The sequence below is a fragment of the Trichosurus vulpecula genome, chromosome 4, assembly GCF_011100635.1.
Source record: "Trichosurus vulpecula isolate mTriVul1 chromosome 4, mTriVul1.pri, whole genome shotgun sequence".
In the NCBI taxonomy this organism is placed as follows: Eukaryota; Metazoa; Chordata; class Mammalia; order Diprotodontia; family Phalangeridae; genus Trichosurus; species Trichosurus vulpecula.
The window spans coordinates 302,514,599-302,534,793 of record NC_050576.1 but is presented as its reverse complement, the minus strand read 5'-3'; the positions used below and the strand labels follow the sequence as shown (position 1 = coordinate 302,534,793).

Here is a 20,195-nt window from a genome sequence, read left to right as displayed (position 1 = left end):
TTTTTTTTTGCGTGTGTCTTAATCCTTTCATCCCAGGCTGAGGGTGAAGTATGGTGTCCCTGGAATGGATTGACATCATTCCCTTTGCTTCTGCCATTCCTGCCAGTCTAGATTTACAACTACTAGGCACGTCTAGTTCAATGCTCAGTGTCAGGTCCACAGTGAGAATTTAGTGGGATTGCTCACAGAAAATAGATGGGAGATGAGAATGTTAGTACAAAGAATGATAGGGGAATTACTAGGTATAAGCCAAGAGCTGGGGCACCTGAGTGCTGGGGTATCTGATTGCCAGTATGGAAAGGAGTGTAGGTGATGGATATGTCTATACTGAGGTTGGGACACCCCTCAGATGACTCAGTTTGCTTGTCTCTAAAAATAACCAGGAAGAATGAGCTCTGAATGAGCTGCAGGATCATAGCATTCTAAGGCCAGCCCTAATAATATATAAGACCCAATTTTCCTGGGATTTTATTTGACATCTGCCTAGGGAGCAAGGGAATTAGTCATATGAAAACACCAGGAGGCTTATCTATCCTGATTATGTTGTCTCTGTGGTTATGAGGCGGGAGGTCTTCCCCTAGGTCTTCCGGTGTAGAGACTAGACAACCTCACATCTTTTCCGGCTCTGAATTTCTGTGATTCTATGATTATGTAACCTAACGACTGACAAGCTTAAATGGGATGGTTTGTTCCTCTCTCAGACTGATTAATTGAGGGAGGTGAAGGAGTAGGAGCTTGGGAAGCCTAGGGCTTTGTCACAAAGCCCAATTATCCAATAGTGTGGTGCCGACATTAGACTTTTAAAAATTTTTTTAAATTTAATTTATTGTTTTGGATGTTAGACATTTGTATTTTATCTTTGTTCAGGCTGAGTTAGGTTTAGGATCCTTCCTGAGCTAACCACTTGCACGTGACATAAGCAAGATTCCCACATAATAAATAAGCTTTAGATATGTGAGGTGGCCCTCAACCCACCTGGCCAGAGGGACAAAATTGTCCTTTGTCAAGTGTAACTGGCAGCAGAGATGACCAAACCAGGGGGCCATTTGTTGGGGTTCATTATGTGTCATCCTGCTCTGTTGAACTGTGTAGACAAAGATGCCCAAGGACAATTTACTTGTCTGCCCACGATTAACCTGAAATGCCATATTTGAGTCTGTGTGGCTCTGAGGAAAACAATGTGCCCTGAGAATGTTTGGTAGTCTTTTGTGATGTCACCTCTAGAATGTTCCGAGTGCTTGGGAGACCGACTTCTGCAAAGAGCCTACATCTTGAATTTCAGTTTGGTATGTTTTACCTTTTGTTTCGAAAAAAAGAAATTATCTAAAACATAAACATGTAGGCATCAAGATGGCTGCTCCAAATAATATAGGTATAGAAAAAAAATAGGCCTAATGGCATTTTCCAAACCATGTACCATGGAACCCTGGTGTTCTGACTAAAGGCAACCATTGGAGTGAGTGTTTCAAGAAAATTTCAGTGCTAGTGATATTTTTTCCTCTAAAATATGAAATATAAAATTAAGTATATTAAAAACATTCTTTATAGTGATTTTTAAAAAATAAGTTTATTCCCCTCTAGCACCCAAGTTTCCCCAAGCTCTGCCTTTTTTCCTGGGGAGGGGGGTATTCCATCCTGCCCCCCCTTGTCTCCTGGACCAGCCTTTAAGATTTGAATTCATGTAATTCATGCCCCATAGCTGAATCATTTTAGGAAATGCTGTTCTAAACTATCTGGTTATTTGAAGCCAGGGCCTGGATGATGATAAGGGGTGATGTGCATGTTTTTCACACTCGGATTTCTTTCCTTAGGGCATAAATAATTGAGGGTCTATGGTAAGCAAAAAGGCAAAATAGCTATATTCTTTTTCTTCTGTGAGTAACTGAGGTTTGAGTGTGGTTATGGAAGTATATCATGCCTATTCCACTGACCATCTCTCTTGGCCAAATGAAAATTCAGAGGAGGATGGGGTATAGGGGGAGGTGCCAGATCTGAGAAGCTTTTTGGTTCCACCTATGATTGACATATTGAAGAAAAATGCAGTATGCAGCTTTTAGTTAAAGATACAGTTATTCCTTTCCCAAAATTATTGTATGGCATCATGAAAATAATGTTGAATATCATCAGAGTATTGAGACTTTGGCCCTAGCTCTCTCTGTCACTACTTAGCTTTGTAAACTTGGGGAAGGGACTAAATCTTTTTGATTCTGAGCTTCATCATCTGTAAAATGAGGCAGCTAGTTCAGATCAGTAGTCTTCAAAGTGGGGGCATCGGAATGACCCCAGTGGGGTTGTGACTTGACCCTAAGGGATGAGTTGATCAACCAATTATCGAGTGAGAAGATGAGATGTATTTCTGCCTCCCCTCCCCTCCAGCTAATGGTGGACTTGTCTCTAACACAACTCAACCACTTCCTTTAACATTTCTTTGGGTACCTTTACTCATTCTCTTGCACATCGATTGTTCAGAAATGTGTTTGTCCTTCGTGGAGGTTATAATATCATGACCTAACTTCTGACCTAGGCACCAGGCAGCATCTGTGTTGGCAAAACTCCACCATTCCTTACTACCCACTGGTTTCACCCAATATCCCCTGGATTGTGACCACTGCAGTCTTTGAGCTCTGGGGAAAAGTAACTATGCACCATCACCTTGCACAGACTTTTCATTTTTCAGTGAGAAAGAGTGAGTAGCATAGAATGAACATATATGGATGGATTACAATGACACTAACTTTTACTCCCAATACACCCCGCCTTTGAACTTCTTTATTTCTGGAGAGGGTACCATCATGCTTCCTGTCACCTAGGTTCTCCACCTCTATCTTATCCCTGACTTCTTATTCAACTGAAACTGTTCTGTTCAAAGTTACCATCAATCTCTTAATTGACAGATCTGGTGGTCTTTTCTCAGTCCTCATCCTTCTCTGACCTCTGTGACTGTGTTGATCACCCCTCTCCTTCTGGGTACTTATTCTTTCTTCTTTGGGTTGTCCTGACACCGCTGTCTCTTGGTTCTCCTATCTCTATGACCACTCCTTAATTTCCTTTATTTGTTCATATCACACCTCCCCCCAACAGTAGGTATTCCCTTTTCTTGACATGTATACTTGTATACACATGTATACACACATATATGTACATACATATATGTGTGTGTGCCCAGCCATTATCTTTCTCCTGAGCTCCAGTCTCACATCATGAAGTGCCTATGAGATATTTTGATGTGCCATAGGCATTTCAAAGTCATCATATCCAAAAGAGAATTCATTACCTTTCTCCTTCATGCCGCCCCCCCACCACGACCCACCTGTTTTTTGAAGTTCCCTATTTCTGTTGAGCATACAATTTTATCCATTTAGTCACTCAGGCTCTCAACCCTGGTGTTATTGATTTCCCCTCACTCTCTCTCTCTCACCCCATATATTGAAGTCATGCCATGTTTACTTTCCCAACATCTCTTGTATTTTTTCCTCTTCTTCCTACTCATACAACCATTACTTTAGTTCAGTGCCGCATAACCTCTCACCTAAACTAAAGTAATAGTTTCCTAATTTAGTCTCTTTGCCTCAGGTCTATCCCCTCTCTAATAAATCCCCAACACAGCAGCCAAAGTGACTTTTTCTTAAGGTGCAGGTCTGCTCATGCCACTTCCTTACTCTTCATTAACTCCAGTGGCTTCCTATTGATTTTAGGATCAAATGTTATTTTATCTGTCTCATCCCTACCCCACCCCTCCCAGCCTCCTAAGATCACTTCCCTAGTGACATCCTTGACCTCTTGCTTTTACTCACCCACATATGAATCCATTGCCAAATCTTGTTTTTACCCTTGCAACAACATCCCTCACATATTTCCTTTTCTTTCCATTCACGCAGCTATCACCCTACCTATAGGCTCTCATCAATTTGCCTGGGTTATGGTAATAGGCTTCTAATTAATCTCTGTCTCTAGTCACTTCTTAGCCCCATCCATCCTCAATTCAGTTGCCAAAGTGTTTTTCCTAACGCTTCTAGGTCAGCCTATGTGTCTTTCCCCTTCCTCCCCTCATTAAACTCCACTGGCTCCTTATTATCTCCAGGATCAAATACAAAATCCTCTGGCATTTAAAACTCTTCATTACCTAGCCCTTTCCTCCATTTCTGGTCTTTTTACACTTAGTTCATTCCCTATGCTATGATCTAACTATGTTGATCTACTCACACATATAAATACCTTATCTCTAAAGACTCCTTGTATTAGATAGTTGACCATTATGCCTAGTGTTTTCTCCTTCCTTACCTCTAAATCTGGGCTTTTTCAAGATTCAGCACAACTCCCACCTTCTGCAAGAGACTTTTCCTGGTTCTCTCAGTTGTTAGTAGCTTCCCCTCTAAGATAACCACATACTTACTCTGTATATGTCTTCTTTGTACACACATATGTACATGCTGCCTTCCACATAAGAATGTGAACTCCGTGGGGACAGGACTATTTTTGCCTTTCTTTGTATGCCCAGTAAGTGATTAATAAATGCTTTCTGATTAACTGACTAGTGTATATAATTATCAGTATAGTAATATATGTATATAATTTATAAATAGGTAACTATGCACAGAAATTTTTTTTTTACCGATGGAAGAGTGGAATCAAGAAACGTTTGGAAACTACTGGGCTGGATAAACTTTATTTTCAAAATATAAATGTTTTATCTAACATCTTAATGCATTGCTATTTCATCTTAATGACACCCCCTCATTATAACCCTCCCTTGTAACAAAGAAGTACAACTAAGTAAAACAAATCCACACAACATCCCTGTGTAGAGAACATATCTGGGATGACTTATTTCTTTCCCAGAGTCCACCGCTTTTCTGCTGTTAGATGGGGGCAGGTTTCATTGGCCATAAAGATGATCTTTCTTTATAGTCTCCTACCAGCACTAAAATTTCGAATCATTCTATGAAATGGTCCACCATTTCAAAACAGTTACCTGAGACTTGAGGGAGGAGATCAAACTGGTCCTTAGTCTAAATACTGTTAAAGGAAACATTATTTTGATGAGTCAAGACAACAGTCATTATCTCCATGCCTACTTACCAAAGATGAAGAAGATGGGGGTTACAAATTGGCATCAGAAGAGAGGACAAAGACTACTGAGCTGGTAAAAGGTATGATAGTAATACAATTCCTGGTTTCAGATTTATCAGATTGCTCTTCATTTGATTGCTGGTAGACGCTACCTGAAGTTTGGGTTGTCTCCTGTTGCTATGTCACAATGGGGGCTGCCTTATTCATTGCCCTCCACTTTGTTTGCAAACCTCAGCCACTCAGGCTGAAATGTGGGATGAAGAAGTCAACTGTGGAGGTAAAGCCTAAAGCCTAAAATGCTTAATATGGAAATGATTGGGGTAAAAACAGCTTTTCAGTCATCAAAGAGTGATTTCTAAAGCAGACCCTCCCCAAGAGTTTTCGGAAGGAAAGTAGAGAATGGGAGGGAAATGATTGAAATTCTCTCTCTTAGTAGAAGCAATTGTAACAATTCAGGGTGAAGATGACCAGGTGGATTGTACAACATGCCAGTAGAGTATTGGCAATTCAGGACCCTCAGATTTAGACTGTATTTACAACCTGACATTGAACAATTTTCTACCAATTTTGTGCCATGCTGTTTAACCAGAATTATATCCGTATCTCCTTATGAGGAGATGCTGCTTCTTGTGATGGAATGACCATAATGGCTGTATGAGTGTGGGAAGATTCATGTTTAGGATTTAAATACTGGTAGTTTTTTTTTGTTTTGTGTTGGCATGGTGGTAGTGTGGGTAAATGTAGGGTGGCAAGCAGCTCTTGGAAGAAGCTATTGATGTTGGTGGCTTTTTCTTTTGGGTTCCTTTCTGCCCTCGCCATTAGGTCTCTGCATTAATATTTTGAAAGGCAGCATGGTGTGATGAGTAGAAAGCCAGGCTCAGAGTTAGAAAGATGGATTCCAGTCCAGCTTCTGACACAAATTGATGGTGCAATCCTGGGTTAGTCACTTAACTTTCTAGTGTCCTCAAGAGATCAACTCTCTGAAGTTGCTGATCTGCATTAGTAGAGAAAGTCCCCTCAGGTCTGGTAAAACACACACACACACACACACTTTTGACAGATGATAAAAGTACAAGATACAGAAAACCAGGAGAGGGAAGGAAGGGAAATGATGTGGTTTAGAAAAATCTTTTCCTGAAAGAGATATCTTGGATGGTAGCTACCTCTGTGACTTGGCAGCCAGTTCATAGGAAGTAAGGACCCAAAGTTGATGAAGGATGTTATAGATGGTTAGACAGGCAGAAAAATGGCAGGTGGGGAGTGTGTTGGGGGAGGGAATATTTACCAAACTTGATCTTGTGCTTTGGGGGAGGGGAGTATTCATTCTTCTTCTGCACAGTAGAGGGGTCTATGGGGGATTAGGTGTGGGATACATAGAATATTTTCTGGTGACCTGTGTTAAAGATGGATGATATCTTCCCAAGGGCTCATTGGCATTGGCTGGGGGCACAGGGTGGTGTCCTGGGGATTAGATATTCTGTTTTTATGAGTCTCTTTCAAGAAACTGGAGATAATCTGTCCTCTTGCTGCATAAGGAATACTCCTAGAAAAGAGAGGTTACTCTTTTCCAAAGTGCCGTGAACTGCTATTGTGTCATGTTAAGCAAAAACTTACCTGTTGCGTCGAAAAGAGATGCAGCAGAATTTCTGGTCCTGGCTCCGCCGATAACTAGTTCTGTGGCTTTGGGCACATCGGGTCATCTCAGAGACTTACAGCCCCCTATTTGTAAAATGAAAGAAGTGGGCTAAATCAGGAGTTAGGAATTTTTTGAGGGGAGAGAAAGAACTTATTTTGTAAGATAAATAGAATATAGTTTTTTTGAAGGACCATACTTTCTTATGCATATACACCATAGAGTCATAGATTTAGAACTAGCAGGGATCTTAGAGGTCATCTTGTTTAACCCCTCATTTTACAGATAAAGAAACTGAGGCCTAGGGTTGGTGACTTGCCTAAGGTCACACAGGTTGCAGAGCATAGGATTTAAACTCAGGTCCTATGACTCTAAATATAGCCTTTTTTTTTTTAACTGTCCCAGGCATGGCTCAGTTCTGATGACACCTTTTTTTTTTCTGATTCTCCTAGTCATTAGTATGTATCTTTGCCGCCTCAAGTTATATTGTATTTATTCATCTATTTAAATATTGTACCCACCCTTCTCCTCCCTCTCCCACTCCCAGTAAAATGTCAGCTCCATGAGGTATGGAACTATTTTTACCTTTAATTTTTTATTCCCAGCAATTCACAGAGTGGCTTGTACATAGTTGACAATAAATGCTGATTTAACTGAATTATGTGTATATATATATATATATATATATACATGCATTATATATGTATATATATACATATATATTTTTGTTGTCAGAGGTTTTGTACCAATCTTATCTATGCTGTTTTATATATTGTTGCTTTATTTAATTCATTCATGACAGCTCATTGGGGGGCAACGTGGTGTGATATATTTATAAAGACCAGAGCCAGAAAGATCTGGGTTCAGACTCATCTCTGACACATCCTGACTGAATGACTTTAGGAAAGCCATGTAACATCTCGGTGTCCCCAGGCAATTCTCTAAGATGACCAACAGTACAGAGCAGGTATTTATATCTTTATTGGTGAAGGGGCTTCTTCTTACAGAGATGAAACCAAAGGTCTGGTGTAAAAACAAGCCCTATGAGCACACATATCTGTTGTTGTTCTGTTGTGTCCAACTCATTGTTACCTCATGGACCATATCATGGCCAATCCTGTTCATGGAGTTTTCTTGGCAAAGATACTGGATTGATTTGCCATCTCCTTCTCCAGTAGACTAAGGCAAATGGAGGTTAAGTGACTTGCCCAGGGTCACACAGCTAGTAAGTGTCTGAGGCCAGATCTGAGAACTCATTTCTTCCTGACTCCAGGAGCCATCTAACTGTCTCCTAGGCAAACAGTGGTTAAGTGATGTCAAGGTCACATGGCCAGTAAATATGTGAAGCTGGATTTGAACTCGGGTCATCCTGACTCCAGATTCAGTGTTCTATCCACTGAGCCACTTAGCTGCCTCACAAACATAATACCGAATAATGACTATTAGTGTACTTTAATGATGTCAACTAAAACACAGATATAGGCTCATTTATTTTATCTGTCTATAGAGACCCCACTGCTCCCCAACCCCAATTTGAAGAGGGCCTTTCTATCTTTCTGGTTGTAATTCCACACATGAAATAATCCTTCCTCTTCCCTACTTACTCTTACTGCTCTGTTTCAAAGGGCTTCCAAGATGTCGGCAAGTCAGTATATCATGGTGGAAAAAGCCCCGGCTTTAAAGTATGAGGATCAGGGTTCAAATCCTATCTCTGACATTATTACCTTTGTGACCTCAGGCAAATTGATAATTTGCCTGGATCTCAAGTTTTTTTACCTGTAAAATGCAGTAATGGCCTCTGAGGTCCTGTCCAGCTTTAGATCTATGGTCTGCCCAGCGGAACTTTAGGAGGGTGGCAGTGTCCACTATTTTGTCAACAGGATTTACAGGACTCGTGCTCCATTTCACTATACAAGCGCCTCTGGCTCTATAGCCCATCAGCTCTTTTCTTTCTCCTCTATTACATTGCAAATTCACACAGTTTGCTATTTGTTATCACCTCTAGGTCTATTCAGGCTTTATTGATTTCCACTTTTTCTTTCTCACATTAAATATTTGTGTTTCTGATTTATTTCCCCCCAGTGCATTGACTCGCAGTATTTTTTTTCCAAGCTGTCATTGTTATTTCTTGCCCGGATGCCTGACCTGTGGGTTCCCTTTGTAGACAGCAGTTTCAGTTCTCCCTGGTATTTGCAGCATTTCCCAATTGGAGGAGGCTCTGAGAATTTCATTAAGGCATTGTTTACTCCTAGATCCTTAATGAAGATTCTAAATAAAATTGGAATGAACACAACGGGCTCTCCCCTCCTAGGCTGCTCCCTGACACATTTCCATTTCTCATTACCCTTTGTTTGTGTCTGTCCTTCAGACACCGGTGAGTCCCCTGACAGTCCTCATATCCATGCCAATTTAAATAAATGTTTGGAGTAAGATTTCAAGAGATTCTGTGTCAAATGCTTAACTAAAACTACGATAGATGACATCTCCTTTATCCTCTGTCTGCTTATGTTGTAACACTGTGAAAAAATCAAATTTGTCTTCCTGGGATTTATGAACACATGCTGTTTATTGCCTATTATCCTTCACATGTCAGCAAATTTTTTTTCTTCTGCTAATATATAGACTTGGTTATTGCACCTGGAGCCAAGTTACATTTAAAGACCTGTGTTAAGGGAGGAGCTCTCTCTCTCTCTGACCCTCTCTCTCTGTCTCTGTCTCTATCCCTGTCTCTGTCTCTCTATCTCTGTCTCTGCTGCTCTGTCTGTCTCTGTTTCTCTGTCTCTCTGTCTGTCTCTATCTCTCTCCCTCTCTCTGTTTCTCTCTGATTCTCTGCATCTCTCTGTCTCTGTGTCTCTGTTTCTCTCTGTCTCTGTCTCTCTGTCTGTCTTTCTCTCTGTGTCTCTGTCTCTCTGTCTCTCTCTCCCCCTACCCAGAATGAAAACTGGTACCATCTTTGGTTTTTTCTTCTGAATTTCTGGCTTCTCTGGTGCAGCAATTCAATTTTATTCAGTTTAATAGACATATATTAAGCATGAGTGGTGTGATTTGAATTGAGAATAAAAAGATGAAAAACTACTTGTGGTCTCTGCCCTCAAAGGGTTTACAATCTAATGGCGAATACAACATCTCCCTATTCCATAAGCATGAAATTATAGAACCTCAGATTCGGAAGGCAACCTCAAGGGTCATCTAGTCCAAGGTGCTTTTTTATCTTTTAATTGGGATCTGTAATTTCCTTGGTATAGATAGCTCCCAATGAAGTAACTCTCTAGCAAAGCAGATAAGCAACTTTAAAATTTAGTCTAAAAAAGTTTAAACTATACTTTGACTAAAATCCCCTCTGTAACATCTCTGAAAATGGTCATTCAGCTAATCTCTGTAACATCTCTGAAAACGGTCATTCAGCTTTCGAAGGCTTCCAGTGAGGAGGAGCTAGTTCTAGAAGACCTGAGTTCAAATCTGGGCTCAAACACTTACTTAGCTTGTGTGATACTGAGAAAGTCATTTAACCCTCTTTGCCTCAGTTTCCTCAACTGCAAAATGAGCTAGAGAAGGAAATGGCAAAATATTCCACTATTTTTGCCCCCCAAAAACCAAAACCCCAAATAGGGTTGAGACAAATTGGACAGGACTGATTGGACAGGAGGAATCTACTACCAGTCGAGTCAGCTCATTCCACTTTTGGATAGCTCTAATTGTCAGGAAGTTTTCCCTTACATTAAGCCCAAGCTGCTTGTCTTTGGGGTAGAGTTGTATTCGGAGCAATCCAAAGGACTGTAGGAAAATTTTAGATGGAGGAGATTACTTTCATAGAGGTGGGGGAAAGGATGGTGGTGAAGAGAGTGGGGCCAGAGAAAGCTTCCTAGAGGAGGTGGTATCAGAATTAGACCTCGAATAGGATTTAAATAGACCAAGAAGGCATTCCAGGCATAAGCCATATGAGCTGCATAAAGGCATGATATCTGAATGGTATTGAGCTGGCTTCTGTGATTTTCACAACAATTTTAATTGTTGTTCAGACTTTTCAGACACTTCATGATCCCATTTGGGGTTTACTTTGGCAAAGATACTGCAGTGGTTTGCCATTTCCTTCTCCAGCTCATTTTACAGATGAGGAAACTGAGGCAAACAAGGTTAAGTGACTTGCCCAGGGTCACATAGCTAGCTCATAGGTGTCTGAGGCCAGATTTGAACTCAGGTCTTCCTGACTCCAGGCCCAGCACTCCACCCACTGTGCTTACCTAGCTGACCAAATTCTAAAAATTCTAAAATAGTAAAGATATTAGTCAGCAGGTTTGGACAGAGAAAGTTAGTGTGGTACAGTTGGAGTCAGAGGTTGTGGATTCAAATCCTGGTTCTGCCACTCTTATCTGTTATACCTTGGGCAAGTCACTTGATTTCTTTGATAAAACCTCGGTCTCATCTGTAAAAGCTGAATTAAAATTAATGAATTAACAAGCATTTCTTAAGGTCACTTCTACCTCTAAATCTGTGATTCCATGGCTCTCCTTCAAGGGATACTTGGACATTTTACCCACAATTTGCCCAGGAGTAGAGAGAACAACAAGTTTTGGCATCTGGCTACTGAGCTCTACCTTCAAATAGCACCGAATCCCACCCGCTATTGATATTAAGCATGAGGTCATCATTCATTGGAAACTCTGACTCTAGAAACCTTCCTTTAAAGTCCTACTCCTTAGAAACAACTCCTAGAAACCAAACCACCCGGCATCAGGGCCAGCTCTATGAACAGTTGTGAAGTAGGTGGAGTTTGTCTTTGTAGCCCCACCCCTGTCCTTTGCTGTATCCCTCCTGCCCCTACTCTTGCTCAGGCATCTCTATCGACATAAAGGAATGGAGTCAATGCATTCATACTAAGGCGTTAGTCACTTAATGGCTTCCCTCTACTTATTTTATAAGAGGATGGTGTTCTTTGATCCAAAGGAATGAATTCCTAATGGTGGATTTTCCAGCCCTTGCTAAAGTGTGTGTAGGTTAGGGTTTAGGCAGAGGAACTTTCTGAGCACCCTTTAAAGCATATCATACAGGTAACTCCAATTCTAAGTTCCCACTAAAACCCATGATTACATAATTCTGTTTGGCCAAAGGCTGACTGGATCTGGCATCATAGTAGCATGTTTGTCTGTTTCACAGTACTATCAAAATCCAGGTAGTAAGTAATCTTATATACACATGCACACAGAGATACACACACAAATACAGGCGTACATATAACACATACATACATACACATTTGCATATCTACATACATACTCAAATGATTAAACACACACATAAATATACATACACATGTATACATACATATAAGACTATATATTTAGAAATACATAATTTTTATATATTTGGCAACACCCCTCTTCTTTGTAATATTATTCTTTCTTTTCTGCATATTGAGAATTCATTCCCCTGTACAACACTTTGCTAGGTGAATTAGGTGTGAATTAGGCTCTCTTATCTCTAACAGAGAGCATTGGTTCATCTTGCCTTAGGATTTTTTTTTAAAAAGCAATTGGTTCTAACTGCCTGGATGTTTGATCAATTGTTGCATGGGAATATTTGTGAGGAATAGGTGCTCTGGTAGTGTGATAGACCACAAAGCTTTTCTTGGGATTAAATGAATATCCAGGGTAGAGTAACTCTAGCTACAAGACATCTTCAGTGCTAGCCTGTCTGCCAGAAATACACAGAATTATGCGTTCACTCAAAGCCCAGGCCTAAGAGGTTTATCCTGGTGGCATTTACTCCAAACATTCTTTAATTTACTATGGCTGTGGCTGCACATGTGTCCCTATGAACAATTGTGGAATGCTTTTATTAGGATCTTTGACTTGCAGAAAATCCTTCAAGAAAAAAATCTACAATGCAATTAAATACACACACACACACATGCACACATACATTGGTCTAAAATACTATACAGGAGATTTTCAAACTTTCTAAAGTTCTAATTTTTTTTTTAATTTTCCATTCTGGAATGCCACCCTGAGAGGTTTAAAGTAGTACAATAAGACCAGAGGTGGGGAACCTGCAGCTGTGAGGCCACATGTGGCCCTCTAGGTCCTCAAGTGTGGCCCTTTGACTGAATCCAAACTTCACAGAACAAATCCCCTTAATAAAATGATTTGTTCTGTAAAACTTGGACTCAGTCAAAAGGCCACACCCAAGGATTTAGAAGGCCACATGTGGCCTTGAGGACCCAGGCCTTGAATAGACCCAGAATAAATAAGTCTTCCCGGACTGCAGATTCCTTTAAGGAACTCTTGAGAGGATGTGTACTTCATGGAATGAAGATAGAAAACCACTGAAATAAGAAAGTGCAATGTGACCACTGTCATAGTCTTTTAAATATGTTTTGAATATACAATGGGATCTATACAAAATGAAATCTTAATGTAAACTCAAAAGTAGCATAAAAATGTGTTTGGATCCCTCTTCTTTCCCTAATATACTTTGCCTGGATTGAATACCGTGGACTTCTTGAAGTCCCTACTAAGTGTGAAAAATATGGTATTGACTTTTGGGAACAGGGACACCAAAAACATGATACTTTAAAAGATAGGAGATTTCATTGATATGGGTATTCCCTCCATATATTTGAGCTACAATTTTACTGCACCATAATGGACAGCTTCATGAGTTGCTGTGGGAAAAAAAGTCATGTCGTGAACAATTTTTGCGGGGTAATATAGTCAAAAACTTAGGTAGCCTGGTCCCTAGGCAGAAACTTACATAAGTAAACCATACTTTTGAACCCTTTTTATTTTCGTAGTAAGACATGACAGACTTTGTGTTATAATAGCTTTAAGCAATTCAGAGCTTCCAGCACACCATAATGAGGAATTAGCAGAATGCTTCAGTGGGGAGGAGGAGGAGGACAAATTTAAATTAAATAAATTAATAAATATATGAATGAGTAAATAAAGGACAATGTTTTTGCCCTCAAGGAGCTTGCAGTTTGGTTGAGGCAGAAAAAAGTTAGACATATGAGAGCAATAAAAAAAAAGCAGCAGTGGAAAACGTATTCTGTTTAGAATCAAAATGCCTGGGTTCAAATCCCATCCCTGCCCTGAGCAAGGTCATCTAGGCTTGAGTATTCTGTAAAATGAGGATCAAGTCAATTAACAGGCATTTATTATTTGACTGTGACATATCAGATACTGTGCTAGACACTGGGAACATGAAGACAAAAATGAAACATCCCTGTCCTCAGTAACCTTCCCATTCTAACTTCTACTGTGTATATAAATTTATATCAGTGGTATTTGCTAAAAAATTCAATTGCTCCACATTGCTATGATGATGCTGATTTGCATCCCTGGTGGATGTGTCTGGGTTACATCTTAGAAAAGAAGTGTCGAACACTCAGTCTCTGGGCCACATGTGCCCCAAACCAGAATAAAATGTAATTGGGAAATACTCACCAAAATAAATAAAACTATAATAAAACAGAGACAATGTTAATACGTTGTTTTCTAAGTTAATATGCAACCCTAAGTGATCCTTATGTATGGTTTAATAGCCCCTATTTCTGTTTGAGTTTGACACCATTATCTTAGAATCTTCGGTTTTCGAAGGAAGGAATCCAGGCTATCAATTGGCATATGAAAAAAATTCTCCAAATCGCTAATGATTCAGCAGCAATTTACAGCAATTCTGAAGTTCTACGTGGTACTCATCAGATTGACAAAGATGCTCAAAGTGGAAAATGACAATTGTTGGAGGGGCTTCAGGAAAACTTTTGGTAGAGTGCACTTTTGGTAGAGTGGTGAAGTGGTACATCCATTTTAAAAAGCAAATTGAAACTATGTTCTCTCAAACACTATACTGCAAATACCACTGGACTTAATGATTTCACTACTGGGCCAATAATCTAACATCAAAAAAGGAGGAAAAGAACACACATCCAAAAATATTTATAGCAACTCTTTTTGTAATGTCAAGTAAATGGAACTAAGAGGCTGGTCATGTACTGGAGTAATGACTGAACAAATGATGGTATGTGAATGTAATGGAATATTATTGTGCCATAAGAAATGATGGATGATGAAAAGGACAGTTTTAGAGCAGCCTGGGACAAAGACTTGTATGGATTGATACAGAGTGAAGTGAGCAGAACCAGGAAACTAATTTATACAATTACAATGGCTTTGTAAAGACAAACTACTTTGAAAAACTTAGGAACTCTGACCAACTCAATGACCAGTCATGATTCCAGAGGACTGATTATGAGGCATGCTACCCACTTTCTGACAGAAGTAAAGGATTGAAGATGCTGAAAAGACATATATTTTCAGAAATGGCCTTTGTAGGAATTTGTTTCACTTGATTATACATATTTGTTATGAAGTTTTTGTATCTCTTTTTCCCTCTAATTTTCAGGGGGAATGGGAGAGAAAGATGTTAGGGATGGGGTTGTCAAGAAAGAAAGATAAAGAAAAGATAGTCACTGAAGGATATTTTTTTAATACACAGAAGAGAACAGAAGGATTCATAGATAAGCAGGATGGCTTTGAATGTTATTGTGAAATTTGTTATATACTTGAAAATAACAGCAAGTTGTTTGTAATGGGGATTTGCAGTTTCATGCACAATCCTTTTTTCTGTTTTAATATATATTTTATATATACATACATATGTTAGAACATACTGTATATATATGTATATTTGAACATACAGAAATGCCCATTTTATTTGATTTTATTTGCTCTCTATTCAGTTCAGGATAAAAACAAAATTTAAAAGATTTTTTTAAAAAAAGACTCTTTGCCTTGCAGAAAGCAGTAACATAGAGAAGGACCTTGAATTGGAAAAGACTTTAACGACTATCTTGTCTAAATCCTGTCATTTCACAAAGGAGGAAATGGCTTTGCCTAAGGTTATACAGGTAATAAGCAGCAAAGCCTGATTTGGACCCAAACTGACTCCAGCACCAATGCTCTTTCAACTGCCTACCACTTGCCCTCTAACAGCCCCTCTAAGAGCAAAAGTCTGCTTGACTTCTCTGGTCTACATGGACTTCTGCATTTTTTTCTTTCTTTAAAGACATCTTCATTTTTCTTAATACAACAAATGGAGATGCATGGTGAAATTGTATAGGGAGGTCTGGCTTTGGATTCAGGAAGATCTGGATTCAAATTCAACCTCTGGCACTTTCCTAAGACTTCGAGCAACTCCGTTAACTAAACTCTCTAAGACATGTCAAAGCTAGAGGCAAGTTTGGTGGAGGATTGTTCTCCTACCAAGGAAATCACATATCACTGACCTATTGTAAGAAGTTAGCTTATTAACATGTCATTAGAGAAAAATAATCTTTAAGAAGTTCTGCATAACAGACTGTCAGTGAAATAGTATAAAGAGAAAAGTATATTTCATCTCACTACCCTAGACATACTTATGTTGTGAATGGGCCTGGCTGAGTGGCTCCTCATCGGACTTTAGCAGCACTGCTGAGAGTTCAGACTAAAATAGAAGAAGATGAGTGAAATCCCTGTTTTTTATGGAGTGGCTTAAGTTGTAGGATTAATCATCTTTAATTTTTTTTTAATTTTAAACTTAAAATGAGCATTTTCATATGAAAAAATGGAGCAGATAATTCTTTCCCACTTAAAAAAACCCCAACTATCTCCCTTAAGATTCTTGAGCTTCTCTTCCTTCACACAAATTTTGTCATTTTTTTCTAGCTCTAAAACATATTTCCTGAATAGTTTAATGGGTATGGCACACTGAATAGGTAACGACTTTAGGTAGAAGTATTGCCATTTTTACTATATTGGCACAACCTAATCATGAACAATTGATGTTTCTCAAACTCTTTAGGTCTGTTGTTATTTCTGTAAAGGGTATGTTGTAGTTGCATATAGACAGTGTTATTGTGTGTCTATTAGTAGGTAAACTCTGAAATCTTTTATTCATTCTGCAGTTATTTTGAATGAAATTTGAAATTTTTTCTTTCTATTCTTTCTGAGTTGTATTGATAGTATACAGAAGAACTGATGATTTGTGTGGGTTAGTTATATATATTTCTTGCTACTTTGCTGAAGTTGTGAACTATCTCATTTAAATTTTAGTTGAAATTTTAAGATTCTATCACTATATTTACAAAAAGTGATTGTGTTGTTTCCTTTTCTATCTATGCTTATTCTCTCAATTTCTTTTTCCTGTCTTATTTCTATAGCTAGTATTTGTAGAGTATGCCAGATAATAGTGGTGATAATGCATAGCCTTGCTCTATTTATGATCTTATTGGAATGACATTTCTCTATTATATTTAATGGTGGCCCTTGCTTTTAAATAGATTTGACATATTAAAGAAAGGTCTGTTTATTCCTCTTCATTCTAAGGTTTTTAATAGAAGCAGGTATTAGATTATTCAGAAACCTTTCCAGTTTCTATTAACATAAAAATGTGGTTTTATTTTGTTATTAATATGCTCTATTATCTTTATAGGTTTTTTTATATTGAATGAACCTTGTATTCCAAGTATAAATCCAACCCAATCACAGTGAATAATTTAAAAAATATGTCATTTTAGCCTTTGTGCTAATATTTTATTTAGTATTTTTGCTTCATAGATCATTGGGGATATTGGCCTACAGTGTTCTTTCTCTTTTTTTTTCTGTCCTTAGTTTAGATATAAAGATCCAATACTCGTTGTTATTGTATTATAGAGTTTGTTAACATCCATCATTTGGTGCTGGGGCTCTTTGTTTCTTTGGGAGTTGATTTATGGTTCGCTTAATTTCTTTTTCTGAAATTAGATTTTTGAAATTCTCTACTTCTTGTTCCATTAATATGTTATTTTATATTTCTGTAAGCATTTATCCATTTCACCTAAGTTGTTTATTTTATTGGCATATGATTAGGGATAATAATTTCTGATAATTTCCTTTATTTCCTCTTCACTTATTATGAATTCTCTTTTTTTCCTTTTTGATGCTAAGTTTGATTTTCCTTTCTTTTTAGAAATCAGATTAGTTGATTGTCTTATTTCTTAAAGCAGGAGGAAAAGGGAAGAAATATCTACTTTTACTAAGTGCTTACTATGTGCCAGGCATTGTGCCAGGTGATCCTCACAATAACCCTGTGGAGTAAGTGCTATTATCATCCTCATTTTATAGTTAAGGCAGGCAGTAGCTAAAACACAGGTTCACATAGCTAGTTAGTATCTAAGGCCAGGTGTGAACTTATAGTTCTGATTCCAAGTCCAGGATTCTATCTGCTGCTCTTTATTAATCAATTCAATGATATTTGGTTTTTTTTGTTAATCTCTTCTTTGATTTTCAAAATCTCTGGTTTTGTGTTTAGTGATTTTTTTCTGTGGCTTTTTTTAGTTCCATTCTCAATTTATTAGTTTGTTTTTTCTCTCTTTTGTTGATGAAGGCATTTAGTGATATAAAATTTCTTCTAAGGACTGCTTTGACTACAACTCCCAAATTTTTGTATGTTGCCTTATTGTTTTAATTTTTCTTTTTGAGATTGAGTGTCCCTATTTCCTCCAGACTGGAAGAGCAGGGCCAGTCATGAATCTGTCATGAATCTGATTTATTACTAATGAACACAGGAACTTTGACCCTCTGACCTGGGCTGGTTTACCCTTGCTTAGGCCCACTGGTGGCTCTCCAGCTCCTGGGGATTCATACTGATGCCAGACTCAGTACAGATCCCTTATTAGATTGGCCACTGCAGATTGGAACTCCCAAGCTCAAAAGATTTCTAGTAGCAGGGATCAGAGGTGTGTGTCTCCAGTCCATTGTCATTTTCTTTATGAATAATCTTGCTTCTATGATTTGTTCTTTGACACACCAATTCTTAGGACTAAAGTATTCTCTGATTTTTAATCCTTTCTTCGAAGGTCTTTCATTGCATTGTCATCAGTAAAGGATTTGTTTAATAGCTCTGTTTTTCTGCATTTGTTTGTATAGTTTTTTTTATCCCCTAATACATGGCCATTTTTTGTACAGGTACCATACATAACTTAAAAAATATCTTGATCTATTTCCATTCAGTAATAATCAAAGCTCTATCATGTCTAAATTTTCTAAAATTCTATTTATATTTTTAGCTTGCTCCTACTTTTCGGTAAGATTTGTCTAAATCTGAAAAGAGGTACACTGAAATCTCTAATTATTAAAGGTTTATTATTTCTCCTGTTAAAGAGATTAACTTTTCCTTTACATATTTAGATCAGAGTTCTGAACTTTTTTTGGGTCATGGAACCTTAGGCATTCTTGTGAATCTTATGTCTCTTCTCAGAGTAATATTTTTAAATGCTAAAAATAAAATACCTAACATTGAAAAGGAAACCAATTCTATCTGAGATACAATTATCAAAGCACATATAAAAAAAGTTCATAGACCCCAAGTTAAAAACCCTTGATTTAGACACTGTGTCATTTATCATCAATGCTTACATATTAAGCATCAATATCACTTCAATGTCTATGGTGCCCCTAAGCATAATGTCATTTTCCTGTTTCTCTCTTAATCATGTGTATTTTTATTATTATTTTATTTTAGATAAGTATTGAATTCAGTTTTTCTGAATTCAACTGAAACATAATACATTCTGCTCTGGCCCTTTAGTTTAACTCTGTATGTTCATGTTTTAAATATATTTCTTATAAACAACATTGTTGGATCTTGCATTACAATCCATTCTACTATTGTCTTCCATTTTGTTGGTGAGTACATTCCATTTATGTTCATGGGTATGATTATTAATTTTATGTATTTACTTTCTAAATGTCCTAGTACTATTTCCTCTCCCTGTTCTGAATCTCCCTTTTTACAAAGAAGAAGACAGTGAGAAAGAGTGTGCACCACATTAGCAAGTGGTTTGTGTCTGCTCTCCTGTCTTTCTGCTCTTCTCCTTGTCCAGACTTCTACTATTGGTTTTCATTCTTTCTTTTTAATCCCCACTTCATGATCCACCCTCCAAAGTTGGAGTTTGTTTTGCTTATGACTAATTCTTCCCTTATCCTACCTTTCTTCTCTTCTCCTCCCCTGTTCTTGCCTATTTCCCTGTTGAGTTTAATGTTCTTCTATACTAAACTATGTGTGTGTGTCTTTGTAACCCTCTTTTGTTCAGTTCATATGAAAGTAAAACTCATGTAATTTAGTCTTCTCTGATTCCTTCCTCCAAGTTTAGTTTTTTCTCATTCAAAATTATTTAAAATAATAAATTCCCCTCCCTTACTCCTCCTTTCTTCCTTTGGCCATACCTTTTCTCTCCCTCCTTTTTCTTCATTTAATTTCATCCAAGAAGAACAAAATCAGCCCCTGTTTATCTTACTTAATTTCCTCAATGACTCTTGAAGATATTAGGTTTTTGAGGGGACATTTGTTTTTTCTCTCTTCATTGGAATGTAAACACTTCCTTGTTGTATAGTTCTTCTAATTGCTCCAGTGTATTTCCCTATGTTTTTCTTGAGTTGTATGTTAGCATTTTAAAGATTTCTGTTTGCTTCTGTTC

The 20,195-nt window shown here is 38.0% G+C and overlaps 1 protein-coding gene across 3 annotated transcripts in view; it reads left to right on the top strand.

Moving 5' to 3' along the window:
* The first annotated feature begins 981 nt into the window (after positions 1-981).
* The window catches only part of CBY2 (chibby family member 2), a 40,880-nt gene continuing 21,666 nt past the window's right edge, over positions 982-20,195 (top strand). The window contains exons 1-2 of one of the 3 annotated variants that reach the window (XM_036757994.1): positions 5,308-5,347; positions 11,219-11,463. In XM_036757994.1, the coding sequence (XP_036613889.1) occupies positions 11,449-11,463 (15 nt within the window). In that variant the 5' untranslated portion in view covers positions 5,308-5,347; positions 11,219-11,448. Of the gene's footprint in view, positions 1,287-5,307; positions 5,348-11,218; positions 11,464-20,195 lie in introns of those variants that run through there. The other 2 variants (XM_036757992.1, XM_036757993.1) reach the window with 2 other exon arrangements.